Genomic DNA, 16,829 nt, shown 5'->3' with positions numbered 1-16,829 from the left:
CTTGAACTGTATTTAATTTGTAAATACCTTTTACTTAGCTGCAGTAGCTACAATATTGCCACAAGAGTCAATAATTTTGGCTCCCTCTATAGAAAAGATAACCTTGCTACCCTTCTATGCTATTTTGCTTACCAACAGCAAATTGGTTTCAGTATTCTTCACATAATGTAAATTTTGAGCAGTGACAATTTGTTTCTCCCCATTTACCAGAAAATTAAGATCAAACTTTCCTGCAAATTCACACTTTAATGTAGAACCATCAGCAGTGAAAACTCCTATGTCAGTCGTTGAGCAAACATCATACAAAAGTGATGGAGCTTTAATAATATGCACAGATGCTCCTGAATCTAGAAACCAATTTGCATGATCAGCACTTGCTTCACTAAAAAATTAAAAAACAGAAGATGCCTTACCTTTATGAGTAGTTTCTCTCTCAGGGATACTAGAATGAACATGCTTCTTTTCATTAATATTCAGCCTTTTGTTACACTGTGATGGAAAAATACCCAATCTTCTGGCATCTGAAACATTTTATTGGTTTCTTCTTGTATTCAGAATGTAAAGCCGATGCTGTTTCTATCTTTGGTTCATAAGAAACTGCTCATTTTTCACATCCTGTAGAATCTTTACCTCCATACTATCTGCTGTAAAGGGTATTCCCAAACTTTTCAAACCCTTCATGATAGGTGAAGATTTAACTGGTAGCCCAGCCAACAGTATAGTTCCAATCCATTCTTCTGGAATATCAAAACCTATATTCCTCAGACAGTTTGAGACAAATTATTTTATTCACATGTTTGTCCATGTTTTTGCACGTGTTTAATGTGTTATCTGGTTAAACCTCCACCTTCAAATGTGTTTTTTAGTTTGTCCCCTACCTCCTTTGCTGATGTAGCCTTTTCTAAGTGAACATAATTTTCTGGAGCAATCAGAAGGATTAATTTTGGTTTCACCTTCTCATCCTTAGCAGAAGAACTTGATTCAGTAGGTTTCAATGTACCATTTATGATGTCCGACAAGTCATCCAAGTTCAAATATGCCTCAATGTTAAATTTCCAAGTTGCATAATTCTCACGCCTACAAGTCACTCTATTTGAAGTATCTGTGTTGTACTCATATTAACAGTCACTTTTATTCACTGTGCACACGTTATACAAACTTCTATGCGCTTTTGCACAAAAACACATGACTGTGAAATTTATTATTTCACTTTATTCAGTTCTGGACCCATAAGCTGTTGGATCCTTTGATTAGCGCAGTGAAGTGACATGGAAAAATTGTTTAGGACAAAATAAAAATGTGTATTGTATTAACAGATGAACACATTTTACATACAGGCTACACACATGCTCTCATTGCCAATCAGCAATCATAGAATATCATTTCACATAGCTCTAATGCACTCAGCACAAAGTGTCATATGCACAACTATACAGATTTGAAAATACTTTGTTCACATTTCTCCAACAGTAAGGAGACTTCACTTTCAGACAACACACTACAGCAAAGGAGCAGAACTACAGTAAACATACAAATATTCTCTTATGGTGCATAGAAGTCTTTAAACAAATGCAATACCATTCATACCAATGGTACAATGTCATTCTCCTCACAGAAACCTTTCGACAGAAGAGTATACTATAAAAGAGTACTACAGATTTCACTCTTTTGCATGTCATACCACAGGCAGGCCAGAAGGATGATTTTCCATCTTCTTCAAACTGTGCCTAGAGATGAAAAAACAATTATTGTTAAAACAGATCATGTCACTATAATAGACGGATGTGCTCAAACACAGATGATGGTAGATAACAAAATTGAAAGTATAACAGAGATATTACCACAAACAAAGATCGACAAAAGAGTAATTTTTGCTGATGATCTCAACACAACGATAGACAAACCAATTATTGAAACAGAACAGATGCTGGAAACACTTGGAATAGGAGGATATAATCTCAACAACAAACCTGACCAGAAAACATAGGTAGCATCCAATGGAACCAGTGCAACGGACCTCATGTTATTCAGAGGTGAAGGCATAAAGCCAATTAGTCAGAAAGGTCTCTGGACATCAGTGGTAGTGACCAATAAGAAAACACATACAAGTCATGACGACTTTTGAATGTAATCAGATATTACCAACAACTAAGCCTAAGTCAAACTGGATATCCAGGAAATCAGACATAGTGAAGTTAAAAGAGAGCCTAGGAAAATAAAAAGAACGAAACATCTTGTATACTTACACCAGACATTGGAAGCAGTGGAACTATGCCCAGTGACTGCAATCAAGTCAAACAGAAATGAAATACAGGAAATCACAACCATGGCCAACAAGGAGTGTTATGATGAACATCAGAAGATGCTGTCAGCACTATACCAAGCCAGAACCACAACACAATAATACGACCTATCACTATATGCTAAGCATAGGTCATACAAAACACTAATAAAGAAGAAGAAGGTGGACTACGTAGAGGAACAGGCTAGATGACTAGCAGAACATGCTCAAAGAGGCCAATTCACAGCATATAAAAAACCCAGAACACCAGCAACAAAAGGAATCTCAGTGGACACATGGAAAACTGTTTTGAAGCCATCCTAAACCTCCAACACAAGAAAACAGCCTGTGAATACAGTTAACAGAAACAATAGAAAGTTGCATCCCTATAAGAAGAAGACAAGAAATACACCATGTGAGAACAAAGGCAAAAAACAAAAATGCTTCAGGGGCAGACAGCATATATACAGTACATCTCAAGAAATCCATCACATGATGGAAGGCTACTGATTGGAACTATTTAACAACTGCATGAAGATAGCAAAAATACCAGAACAATGCACAATCAAAATCCATATCGTACGAAAAGGAGATACCTCTGACCCAGACTTATATAGAGGCACAGCATTCGAAAACACATCTTTCAAAATTTCCGTGGAAATATTAAGCAGCAGGCTTACTGCTGGAGTGGCTACCCAAATACCAGAAAACCAAATTGGTTTCAGAAAAGGAAGAAGCGTCCTACATAAAGCAAACTGTTTAATAGAGCAAGTGCAAAACACCCTAAGACATCAAAGGAAAAAATATTTTGTTGTTTTTATAGACTATAGCAAAGCCTTCAACACTCTTAACAGAGAAACACTCACCCAAAAACTCATCATGTAATTGGCAACACACACAAAATAATGAGACACATAATATGATATAAGCACATCCAAATATGATATCATCACGTACAAGAATTCAACTCAAACAAAGGGAGTGCTACAAGGAGACCCAATCAGTCTAACACTGCTCAACAATCATGCCAGCAGACATCATGAAGGTCATCATGAACAGCTCAACGACAATCCTATTTTATGTGAGTGACATGGTAATATGTTCAGAATACAAAGAAGAGCTACAAAATGTGCTAAACAGACTCACATCAGGGCTGTGGAAAATGACTTACAAATAAACTGTAGCAAAACCAAACACATGATTTTCAGAAGAGGTGGTAAACTCTCACCGAAACGAAAGATGAATCCAGCAACCAAATGAAAACTTCGTGTGCAATGAACGCTGAAAGATCTCGTGCAAAAAAAACTGCAAAAAAGAGCAGTGTCGGTAATAAAACTAAGACTAGAGTAACGTAACTTAGATTTTTATTTGTATTTGTATTTGTTTTTTGTATGCATTTTCATTAACAATAATACTCTTCAGTTTCTGCGTTTCATTGACAGAGTACAGAAACTTTATTTAAATTCCTTAAAGTGTTTATTAATGGTTCTGTCTACAGTTGCGGTATTTATTAGGCAACTGGATTTGAATCTTATTGGTTTACTTTCAAGCCTGGCCTACTGAGGCTGCACTGACAGTGCCTGATCTTATTAATGAACATTGAGTGGCAACACATGCTCTACAAATGTTTGCAGTATGACTGCCACAATTCACAAGTTTGAGTTTGACTTGTTAACAGATGTATATGGATTGTGGCATTCTTCCTGCAAACATTTTTAGGGCATGTGTTACTGCTCAGTGTTTGTTATTAAGATCAGGCACTGGCAGTGCAGCCTCAGTAGGCCAGGCTTGAAGATGAATCTGTATGTGTCGAAACTAGGCACCTAATAAGTACTGCAACTGTTGACAGACTCATTAATAAATTCTTCAAGGAACAATAATACTGTCCAAAGTTTCAAGCTGATTAAAAGATTCTGTGCATTTAATGCCAACATTTTCTCTGGAAATAAAGCAAAGAAGAATTGGAACCAATAATTTTCGTGTGTGTAAATAAGTGGTTTAATCACTTGTCATCTTTGGAAATTCTTTACCTGATGGAAGTCGATATCCATCATAATTGGAACTGGATATCCATCGTAATTGGCAATAGAGTCTATTTAATTTTAATATAGAAACTAATTATAGTTTCCTCTCTTTTTGTTAATTGCAGATTTTATTTACATATTTTTATTATTTGTGTCTGGAATAAAGTGACAGTTAGATAAACAAAGCCTGTCTTCAGTTCTTAGTTTTCAGTAAAGGATGCTGTAAGTCATTTTCCGTAATAATCTTATCACAACATATGAGGAAGCAGAGGGAAATTATGGCAGTGAACATCATTGTACTACAGAATGAATTTTCAGCCTGCAGCGGAATGTGTGCTGACAAGAAATTTCCTGGCAGATTGAAACTGGCTGTGAGACCACGATTTGAATCTGGGACCTTTGCCTTTCGTGTGCAAGTACCATACCAGCGGAGCTAACCAGACACTTGCCTGTGAAAGGCAAAGTTCTAGGGTTTGAGTCCCAGTCCAGCACAGTCTTAATGTGCCAGGAAGTTTCAGCTTTCTATTATTTGAAAAAGGATACCAAAACAAGTTAAATAAGATATTTGAAATTAAAATGTATAGTTTTATACATTGCAGTTTAGATAATGTTAGCCATGTGTCAGAATTTATAATTTCAAATTGGTGTTTTGCAGATTGTTTCACTGACTGAACTAATGGCAGGTGTGAAGGCTCCTCCAAAGACAGTCCAGCTTTTTCAGCTGACCTGTTGGCCAATGGGCCATAAAGTTCCAACATCAACCAACTCATTAGTTGAACTCATGAATATGGTGGAGCGATGGAGGCAGAGGACAGACTATGGGCCTGTTGTTGTTGTTTCGCAGTAAGATTCTTAAAACTATTTCCATATCTCTCTCTCTCTCTCTCTCTCTCTCTCTCTCTCTCTCTCTCTCTGTGTGTGTGTGTGTGTGTGTGTGTGTGTGTGTGTGTGTGTGTGTGAGAGATTTCTCTTGGTTTTTTTTTATGCTTGCATTTACCTGTGCATATACTAAATAAAAGACGTGTGCATGTACTTATACATTATTAAATAGCTCACTGCATTTTCCATAGTAACAAATCCAATTCCTCTCTAAAAACTTTTCATGGTGTGCTGAATTGTGATCTATGGGATAGAAGGAAGTGACGTGATCTGTAACAGCTTAAAAGTTTCCTGATATAAATGATTATCAGAAAATTATTGTGGGACTGAAAATTGATGTAATTATACATTTTATAGATGTGTAAATGACAATAGAATATTTTGGATTCTGAGGCTCATTTGCAAGAAGAATCAAAAAACTTCATAGTTGACACATTTGAAAGTAGTCACTTAACTTTGCTTTATGCAACAAACAGATTCATCTGTGGTAACAAGGGTAGGAAGGGTAGATGAGGGGGAGGGGTGGGGCGTAACGACAAACAAAAAATGTGAATACATAAATGAAAGTGAAGGTATGCCACTTCTAACTGACCACTAAGGGATTTACTATATATTCCAAAAAGGCTGTTTTACCTTAACCAAGTTTTAGCTGGTTTCTGGTGTCACCAAGACATTAAATAATATTACAATAAACAGTATATTGCCCCATTATTTATCATTCAACTCACGTATAGGATCTATATCACAATGCTTTTAACACTCTCATAATGTGTGAAAGAGAGAGTAGAAGTTCTAAGTTTTGTTTAAGGCGTTAGTCCAAGTTATTAAATTACTTCTCTATGCACTGAGGTAACTGTACACAAGAGAGTGACTCAGCTATCATACTGTGACAGAGTAAATTTCGTAATTTTACTGAAGACCTGTGAAATGTGCCTTTCAGGCATACATTTAGCTCTTAAATACAGAGTACATAAAAGTCAAAGTAGGACGTTAGGTGGTCACCTTATATTCGTATTAGTTGCCATATATTAATTTCAACATTTCTCAACAATTCTAACAATAGTTTATTTAATAACAACAGTTTTATGAAAACACACCTTCAGAAGTGAAAGAAGGTATGGGCCAAGCTAATGACTTTTATGGAACCCTGCCTCCAATGAAATCTTCACTGATATCAGTCTGTTTGAGTGGCACGTAACACTGTACATCATAAACAATTTAAAACAGTTTCCTTGTGACTTGAGTTACAGTGATAAAATCTTGTGTAAAATTAGATGGATTTTTTGGCTGTAATTTCTGAGGATTGTGGAGGTATAGATGCTGGTCATGCAAATCATTCCTAATGGAGGTCTGATCCTGATTGAGTACATGTAGTGGTAGATGTTCTCATGAACAAGTTTTCCTAAGTGACTTAACACTCCATCTGTCAACAGTTTTGTAATTTTTCTGTATAAAATAGTGGACAAGTTTTATTCAATAACAGGAATAGCTGTAAGAATTATGTAAAAGAAATGCATCATGAAAAGCAAAATCTGAAGTTAGAAGTGATTGTTAATTAAAATTTAAACAATGGAAAATTCAGGATAGAGTGTAACACTATTATGAAAAGGATAGTTGCTACTCACCGTATCACCATATAGCGGAGATGCTGAGTCGCAGATAGGCACGACAATAAGACTGTCACAAAATAAACTTCCAGTCAACAAAGCCTTTGTCAAAAAGAGAACACACACACACACACAAAGAAACAACAACTCTCACACGTGACCACAGTCTCTTGCAGCTGTTGTGTTTGTGTGTGATGGGGGGCGGTTATTTTTGACGAAGGCCTTGTTGGCTGAAAGCTCATTTTATGACAGTCTTTTTGTCATGCCTATCTGTGACTCAGCATCTCCATTATCTCATAAGTAGCAACTATCTTTTTCATAATATTGTTAATTAACTTTTATCACACATAGTGCAGGAAACATGGGAATTGCATTCTACATTATAAACACAGGAGAAAAGTACTGATAAAGTTTTTGGGTGTTTGTAACACCATATACTGTTGAATGACGATTGTTTTGGACTCCTTTGATGCGGCATCAAAGAGATGCCCATCAACTGTGGTGCACTGGGCAACAACATTGGACACAGGCGTATCAGCACATTGTCTTTCCAAACTAATCCCAGTTTTGTCTAAAGCTTCACTGTGGACATATCCATGTTTGAACACTCTGAGAATGATCATTAACAGATTGTGTTCATCTTTGTCATCTTGCAACAAGTTTACATATACAAGGTCGTGAGCAACAGAAAAAGATTACACAGAAAAATAGTGACTTCCGAAATGTGAACTCTGTGCGCCCCTTAGCTGGAGGGTTAAGGTTATGGCACAGTACATCAGAGTAAATCCTATCAATAGTGACTGAACCTGTCTCCCACTATCACTTATCCCCCCAGGGGGTCCACAACTCTTTTGTGGATACGTGCGTAGTGAGCAAGGGACCCCGAGCTAATGTGGCCCTCCTTCCTTTCCGGGCTGCGTACCTTCGTTTTCCGCATCCTTCCCCATCCCCCATCTTCGCCCCCACCTCCACCTCTTTCCTTTCCTTTTCTCCCCCTCTGGGAGTATGTTTTGTGCCTACGTCCGGAGACGGACGCTCAAAAATGTAACACATTCTTCACTTTCTCTGCTTGCAAGTCTTTGTCCTTCTCTTTTCCTTACCTCTTCTCTTTACCCTTTTCTCCACTGTGGCGTTTGAGACCTTTCTCCTTTCCTTTCCCTTTCTTTGTTTTTCCCTTTCTCTTTTTTCCTCCCTGTGCGTGTCTGAAGGCCGACCCACGCATTTCCATGCGTAGCCGGTGACGGGGCAACGCGTAATTCCCCACCCCGGGTAGACAGGTAGGACACGTACTTACCTCCTGGTAACGGCCAGGCCCAGGGAGGGGTGATTACCCAAGCTGTTACCTTCCGAAAGTGCCGATTGGTCCCTCCGTCCGTTCCTTGGGAGGTGTGACCTGAGGTGTGAACAATCACCTAAGGCGGGAGTGCCCTCAGAGAGGGCCCCCACAAGGGAGGAGCGTGCCATCAGAGACGCCAGTAATCATGGGGGATACTTCCACAATGGTTTCCTCATCTTCTACTATGTCTGCTCACAAGCGTAATTTCAATGAGTCTCAGCCACAGACAGTTCTTCCATCATTGCCACAGTTCCTTGTTGTTTCTCGGTCTGATGAAGGTCACGACTTCTCCAAGGTCAACCCTTTCATTATTCAGAAAGGTGTCGACGCAATTGCGGGTCCTGTAAAGTCTTGTTCCAGATTACGAAATGGCACCTTGTTGTTAAAAACAGTCAGTGCCCTCCAGGCACAAAAATTGCTGTGTACTTCACTGCTACACACCTTCCCTGTCCGGGTGGAAGCACACCACACTTTAAATTACTCACGTGGGGTCGTTTATACACACTCCTTGGAGGGATTGTCCGATGAGGAAATTCAACACTACCTGTCTGACCAGCACGTAACGGCTGTTCATAGAGTCAAGAAAAGGGTTGACATGAACATCGTTCCAACCCGTACTGTCTTCTTGACATTTAACAGAGTTCAACTCCCATCGAACATAAAAGCGTGCTATGAGATAATTTTCGTTCGCCCTTACATCCCAAACCCTACGCGTTGCTATCAGTGTCAGCGGTTCAATCATACCAGCCAGTCCGGTTCCAATCCGGCCAAATGTGTTACGTGTGGCAAGGATGCCCATGAGGTGCTTGTCCACCTCCATCCCCTCGTTGCATCAACTGTATGGGTGACCACGCTGCTTCCTCTCGAGATTGCCCCATTTTTAAAGACGAAAAGCTCATTCAGGAAATCAGAGTGAAGGAAAAGGTGTCAACCTTTGCTGCTCGAAAATTATTCGCCAGTCGAAAGCCCACTGTGCGTCACACAGGTAAATACAGCACTGTCCTTGCCTCTCCTTGGCCAACAAAGGAGGCAGCCACGCAGACTTGTGATATCACCTTTAGTGCCATGGTCGTCAGATCGACCAGCTAAAAGATCACCCGTTCAACCTCCCAACTCTCGCCTGCTCACTCTATGGCTCACCCTTTACCAGGTTCTGCTAAATCTCGAGCCCAAAAGTCAGACACCTGGACTTCCAAAAAAGAGCCTACTCGTGAAGATTTTTTACGTACCTCAACTTCACAACCATCGGTTCCTCCTTCATCTAAACATCCTGTTTCCAAGAAGGCTAATAAGAAACCCAGTTCCTCTCCTTCGCCCCGGCATGTCTCATCTACAGCGCCACCTGGCGGTAGCCGCCCTCGGCCGTCTTTTGTGTCGCCGAGGCGCACTGCTGGTGGCCGATCACCCACCGTTCACTTGTGGCAGGAGCTGCTCCTGAACAACCTATGGATCAGGATCTTCTGCCTTCGTCTGAGTGCCGTTCCACGCTGTCGGTCGCAAGCTCTGAGCAGTCGTTTAGTTGACAGCAACCTTGGTCACATTCTTCCATTTTCTATCCACCCTATGTCCGTTATCCATTGGAATATCCGCGGCATTCGAGCCAATCGGGATGAATTGACGATCCTCTTAGGATCCTATTCGCCAGTCATCTTCTGTCTTCAGGAAACAAAGCTGCGTCCCCACGACCGCTTTGTTTTCCCCCATTTTCAGTCAGTCCGATTTGATCTCCCCCCTGTCGAAGGCACTCCAGCACATGGAGGACTCATGATTCTTCTCCATGATACTCTCCATTATCACCCAATCCCCGTAAACACTTCCTTCCAAGCTGTCGCTGTCCACCTTTCCTTTTCTGGATACATATTCTCTCTTTGTACTGTATACATTCCACACCAATGGCACGAGCTGATCTCCTTCATCTTCTTGGTCAGCTTCCGCCCCCCCTATTTGCTGGTTGGGGACTTCAATGACCACCACCACCCTCTTTGGGGATCTCCATATTCTTGTCCGCGTGGCTCATTATTGATAGACATCTTCCACCAAGCGGATCTTGTTTGCCTCAACACTGGGGACCCTACATTTTTGTCTGCCTCCACGACAAATTTCTCTCATTTGGACCTTTCGGTCGGTACTGGTCCGCTAGCTCGGCACTTCGAATGGTTTGCCCTTGCTGATACATACTCGAGTGACCACTTTCCATGTGTCCTTCGATTGCAGCCACAACTGCCATATATGCGCCCGCAACGCTGGAAGTTTTCCCAAGCCGATTGGACACTTTTTTATCTCTAGCGACATTCGATGACCGCCACTTTCCTAGTGTCGATGATGAGGTCACTCATATTACAGACGTTACTCTTACAGCTGCGGAACGTTGAATACCTTGCACCTCCGAATTGCACTGACGCCCCCCAGTTCCTTGGTGGAACGAGGCATTCCGTGATGCAATACGTGAGCGGCGACGTGTTCTTCGCGTTTTCAGACACCATCCTACTTTGGCCAACTGTATCCGCTATAAGCAGTTCCGTGCACGATGCCGTCGCATCATCCGCGATAGCAAGAAGGCAAGCTGGGACTTCTTCACTAGCTCATTTAACACCTTCACTCCCTCCTCGGAAGTTTGGAGTCGGATTCGACGGTTATTTGGCACGCCTAGTTTCTCCCCGGTCTCTGGCTCACTGTCACGCATGATACATTAGTGGACCCTGTCGCAATTTCTAACTCATTGGGTCAACACTTTGCTGAGATTTCGAGCTCTTCAAATTACCCGCCAGCATTTCTCCCGAAGAAACGTGCAACGGAAGTGCAACCTCTTGCTTTCTCCTCTCAAAATAGCGAAAGCTATAATACTGTTTTCTCCATGCGGGAACTCCAACATTTACTCTATCTTCTTCTCGCTCCTCCGCCCCAGGACCGGATGGTATCCACATCCAAATGTTGCTGCATTTATCATACCATAGTCTGTGTTACCTCTTTCGCCTTTATAATCAAATTTCAACTGACAGTACTTTTCCCAGACGATGGTGGGAAGCTATCGTCGTTCCTGTTCCGAAAACTGGAAAGGACAAACATCTCCCCTCTAGCTATCGCCCCATTTCTCTCACGAGTAGTGTATGTAAGGTTTTGGAGCGTATGGTGAATTGCTGTTTAGCTTGGTGGCTGGAGTCCCGCAGTCTTTTAACACCTGCCCAATGCGGTTTCCGAAAGCATCGTTCTGCAGTTGACCATCTTGTTGCTCTCTCCACTTATATCATGAACAATTTTCTCCAGAAACGCCAAACAGTAGCAATATTTTTTGATCTGGAGAGAGCATATGATACCTGTTGGAGGACAGGCATCCTCCGCACACTGTTTTCTTGGGGCTTTCGAGGTCGGCTACCCCTTTTTCTTCACGAATTTATGGCATAGCGCACATTTAGAGTGCGGGTGAACACTACCCTCTCCCAACAAAACAAGGTACCCCAGGGCTCCATGGTAAGTGTTGTACACTTTGCCATTGCCATAAATCCAATTATGGATTGTCTCCTTCCTGATGTTTCGGGCTCCCTCTTTGTGGACGATTTTGCGATCTACTACAGCTCTCAACGGATCAGCCCTCTTGAACGACGTCTTCAAGGATGTCTCGATCGCCTCCACTCTTGGAGCATCGAAACAGGCTTCCGCTTTTCTCCCAGTAAGACTGTTTGTGTTAATTTTTGGCATTGTACGGAGTTTCTTCCACCTTCCTTACATCTAGGACCTGTCAACCTTCCGTTTTCGGACGTCGCTAAATTCTTGGGTCTTATGTTTGACAGAAAACTGTGCTGGTCCTCCCATGTTTCCTATCTTTCGGCTCGCTGTCTGCGATCCCTCAACACCCTCCGTATCTTGAATGGTACCTCCTGGGGAGCGGACTGAGTGGTCCTTCTCCACCTCTATCGTGCCTTAGTGTGCTCGAAATTGGACTATGGAAGCATAGTTTACTCCTCTGCTCGGCTGTCTATTCTTCATCGTCTCGACTCTATCCACCACCGTGGATTACGTTTAGTGTCTGGAGCTTTTTACACCAGCCCTGTAGAAAGCATTTATGCTGAGACTGCTGAACTCCACTGTCCAGTCGGCGAGATGTCCTTCTGAGTCGTTATGCTAGCCATCTGTCTTCCATGCCTGCTAATCCGGCCCATGACATTTTTTTCGACGCCTCCTTGGATTTAGGGTATGCAGGTCGCCCTTCCTCCCTCCTACCACTGGGAGTCCACTTCCGTCAACTGCTCCATTCTCTTTCCTTCCGCTTTCCTAAAACTTTCTTGACAACTGGGGTACAGACTGCCTTGGCTCCGTCCCCAGACCTGCCTGCTCCGTGACCTTTGTCAGTTTCCCAAGGATGGTACCCCTTCACTTGTTTATCGTCGGGCATTTGCTGCTCTATGTGCACAAAATAAGGAAGCCACATTTATTTACACTGATGGCTCAAAAACATTGTTTGGTGTAAGGAGTGCCTATATTGATGGCGACACCCCAAATCGATTTCGGCTTCCCGACCAGTGTTCGGTTTATACTGCGGAGCTCTACGCTGTTCTCCAGGCTGTCCAATACATCCATTGCCATCAGCGGATGCAGTCTGTTATATGTTAAGATACTCTCAGCTCTCTCCTCAGTCTCCAAGCTCTCTACCCTGTCCACCCTCTGGTCCACCGGATTCAGGACTGCCTCCACTTGCTCCACTTGGGGGGCGTCTCTGTGGCGTTCCTCTGGATCCCAGGACACATTGGTATCTGTGGAAATGAGGCAGCCGATATAGCGGCCAAGGCTGCAGTCTCTCTTCTTCAGCCAGCTATTCGCATGATTCCCTTTGCCGATCTGCGAAGTGTTTTATGTCGTCGTGTTGCTCTTTTATGGGATGCACATTGATCGACACTTCCCAATAAAAAATTGCGGGACGTGAAAGCTCTTCCTTGTGCTTGGACCTCTTCCTCCTGAACGTGTCGTCGGGAGGAGGTAATTTTAACTAGGCTCCGGATAGGGCACTGTCTTTTTAGCCATCGACATCTTTTAAGTGGTGATCCTCCCTCACTCTGTCCCCACTGCTCTCAGCTGTGGACGGTAAGACACCTTTCACTTGAGTGCCCCTATTTTATTCCATTACGTGCCCGTCTACAGCTGTCGCCTGATTATCTTCTTTTTTAGCAGATGACACGCACTCAGCCGATCGCGTTCTCAAGTTTATTAGTGCCAGTGAGATGATGTCAGTCATTTGAAGCTCTTTTTGGGGACAACCAAACCCCTTCTATAGTGGTTTTTAAGCTTTCCTTCTGTTTTTAGTTTCTCCAATTTTTTGAGTTTCGTTCCCATTGCCGCTGGTTTCCAGTTTCATTTTTTTTTACCTTTTCCTAAGTCACAGACCGGACACTAATAACTGTAGCAGTTTTGCGTCCAAAAACCATAACAAAAAAAAAAAAAAAAGAAAACTATCACTTATTTACATTTGAAGGACTAACAAATATTGTGAAAAATGTTACTAATGAATAAGTTCCCATTATATCTGGTGTAATTGGATAGATAAAAAAATCTACTCACCAAGCATCTACAGAGTAACACACACATAAAAAAAGGTTCTACTTACCCAAGCTTTCAGGGCCAGTGGCTCCTTCTTCCAGCAGAAGGGTTGAAGGAGAAGGGAGAGGTGTGGAAGGGAAGGAACTGGACAGGTTTAGGAAAAGTGGTAGAGTTTGGAAAAGACACCCAAAACCTGGATCAGGCGAAACTTACTGGATGGGATGAGAAGGAAAGATTGATTGTTGGGGACTGCACAGGACAAGATTTGAAAACCCGAGAGCTTAAAGGTGGAAGACAGGGTAATATGCAAGCCAGATATTACTGTTAAAACATCACACAAGAGTTAATAATAGTGAAAGCTAAGTTGATTATATGTAACAGAAGTGTGAGGGGGACAGCAAAAAATAGACATATCAGAAAATGAAAGACTTAGAAAGCTAAAACAGAGTGAAGAAACGAATAGTTACTGTGAAGGAATGCTGAGACCAAAGAAATTAATGTAAATTAAGGTTAGGCAGGTGGCAAGAACCAAGGATATATAGTAGCACCATTTCCCACCTCCAGAGTTCTGAGAATCTGGTGTCTGGGGGAAGAATCCAGATCACGTATATGGTGAAACAGGCACCAAGGTCACGACTGTCATGTTCTAGAGCATGCTCTGCGACAGGGTGTTGTGTGTTGCTGGTACACACTATCTGCCTATGCCCCATCCTGACAACTTGGTGACAGTCATGCCAATGCAGCACAGTGTTTACATAAAAGCAGGTATATGATGTGTCATTTCACAGGTGGCTCTCCCTTTGATAGTACAGCGTGTTTCAAAAATGACTGGTGTATTTGAAACGGCAATAAAAACTAAACGAGCAGCGATGGAAATACACCGTTTGTTGCAATATGCTTGGGACAACAGTACATTTTCAGGCAGACAAACTTTCGAAATTACAGTAGTTACAATTTTCAACAACAGATGGCGCTGCGGTCTGGGAAACTCTATAGTACGATATTTTCCACATGTCCACCATGCGTAGCAATAATATGGCGTAGTCTCTCAATGAAATTACCCGAAACCTTTGACAACGTGTCTGGCGGAATGGCTTCACATGCAGATGAGATGTACTGCTTCAGCTGTTCAATTGTTTCTGGATTCTGGCGGTACACCTGGTATTTCAAGTGTCCCCACAGAAAGAAGTCACAGGGGTTCATGTCTGGCGAATAGGGAGGCCAATCCACACCGCCTCCTGTATGTTTCGGATAGCCCAAAGCAATCACACGATCATCGAAATATTCATTCAGGAAATTAAAGACGTCGGCCGTGCGATGTGGCCGGGCACCATCTTGCATAAACCACGAGGTGTTCGCAGTGTCGTCTAAGGCAGTTTGTACCGCCACAAATTCACGAAGAATGTCCAGATAGCGTGATGCAGTAATCGTTTCGGATCTGAAAAATGGGCCAATGATTCCTTTGGAAGAAATGGCGGCCCAGACCAGTACTTTTTGAGGATGCAGGGACGATGGGACTGCAACATGGGGCTTTTCGGTTCCCCATATGCGCCAGTTCTGTTTATTGACAAAGCCGTCCAGGTAAAAATAAGCTTCGTCAGTAAACCAAATGCTGCCCACATGCATATCGCCTTCATCAATCCTGTGCACTATATCGTTAGCGAATGTCTCTCGTGCAGCAATGGTAGCGGCGCTGAGGGGTTGCCGCATTTGAATTTTGTATGGATAGAGGTGTAAACTCTAGCGCATGAGACGATACGTGGACATTGGCGTCATTTGGACCGCAGCTGCAACACGGTGAACGGAAACCCGAGGCCGCTGTTGGATCACCTGCTGCACTAGCTGCGCGTTGCCCTCTGTGGTTGCCATACGCGGTCGCCCTACCTTTCCAGCACGTTCATCCGTCACGTTCCCAGTCCGTTGAAATTTGTCAAACAGATCCTTTATTGTATCGCTTTTCGGTCCTTTGGTTACATTAAACCTCCATTGAAAACTTCGTCTTGTTGCAACAACACTGTGTTCTAGGCGGTGGAATTCCAACACCAGAAAAATCCTCTGTTCTAAGGAATAAACCATGTTGTGTACAGCACACTTGCACGTTGTGAACAGCACACGCTTACAGCAGAAAGACAATGTACAGATTGGTGCACCCACAGACTGTGTTGTCTTCTATATATTTCACATCACTTGCAGCGCCATCTGTTGTTGAAAATTGTAACTACTGTAATTTCGAAAGTTTGTACGCGTGAAAATGTACTGTTGTCCCAAGCATATTGCAACAAACGGTGTATTTCTATCGCTGCTCGTTTAGTTTTTATTGCCATTTCAAATATACCGGTCATTTTTGAAACACCCTGTATATGTTTTGCTAGTTACAGGGCTGGTATAAGTGGTGGCAGGAGAGTGCACCAGGCAAGTCTTGCAGCAGTGGGGATGGTCACAGAGATAGGAGCCATAAGATAGGGAGATGGGTGCAGAAGGAGTACAGGGTCTGATAATGATATTGGAGATTGGGAGGACGATGAAAAGCTGTTCTAGGTGTGGTGGGAAAAATGTCAGACAGAATAGATCTCATTTCAGGGCATGGTTGTAGGAAGTCTTCCTTATCATCCCATCCAGTAAGTGTCCCCTGACCGGCCGGCCAGTGTGGCCGAGCGGTTCTAAGCGCTTCAGTCTGGAACCGCGAGACTGCTATGGCCGCAGGTTCGAATCCTGCCTCGGGCATGGATGTGTGTGATGTCCTTAGGTTAGTTAGGTTTAAGTAGTTCTAAGTTCTAGGGGACTGATAACGTCAGATGTTGAGTCCCATAGTGCTCAAAACCATTTGAACCCATTTTGTCCCCTGACCTGGGGTTCTGAGTGACTTTTCTATACTCTACTCCATTTTCTAAATCTCTCCAGCTCCTTTCCCTTCAGTCCTCTTACTTTCCCTTCAACACTTCAGCCAGAAGAAGGAGCCACTGGCTCAGGAAGATGGCACAAATAAAACTGTTTTTTATGTGTGTTTTCTTCTGCCACCACTTGGTGAGTAGATTTTTTATCTATGCACTTACACTAAATGTTCACAAACTGATTATTTTCATTTATATTTAGTGTTGTAGCACTATAATACACAATACAGTACACACAAAATAAAATATACATAAAATACTCACGTATAGCAAACTTCTGTG

At 42.4% G+C, this 16,829-nt stretch overlaps 1 protein-coding gene across 1 annotated transcript in view; it reads left to right on the top strand.

The window, feature by feature from the left end:
• The window catches only part of LOC126484643 (receptor-type tyrosine-protein phosphatase kappa), a 707,160-nt gene that overhangs the window by 598,728 nt on the left and 91,603 nt on the right, over window positions 1–16,829 (top strand). Inside the window, exon 13 of the mRNA XM_050108233.1 lies at window positions 4,961–5,148. Coding sequence (XP_049964190.1) covers window positions 4,961–5,148 — 188 coding nt within the window. The remainder of the gene's footprint in view (window positions 1–4,960; window positions 5,149–16,829) is intronic.

This window comes from Schistocerca serialis, chromosome 6 (genome assembly GCF_023864345.2).
Source record: "Schistocerca serialis cubense isolate TAMUIC-IGC-003099 chromosome 6, iqSchSeri2.2, whole genome shotgun sequence".
Classification (NCBI taxonomy): Eukaryota; Metazoa; Arthropoda; class Insecta; order Orthoptera; family Acrididae; genus Schistocerca; species Schistocerca serialis.
Note: the sequence above shows the minus strand (reverse complement) of the source record. Positions and strands in the feature narration are given on the sequence as shown.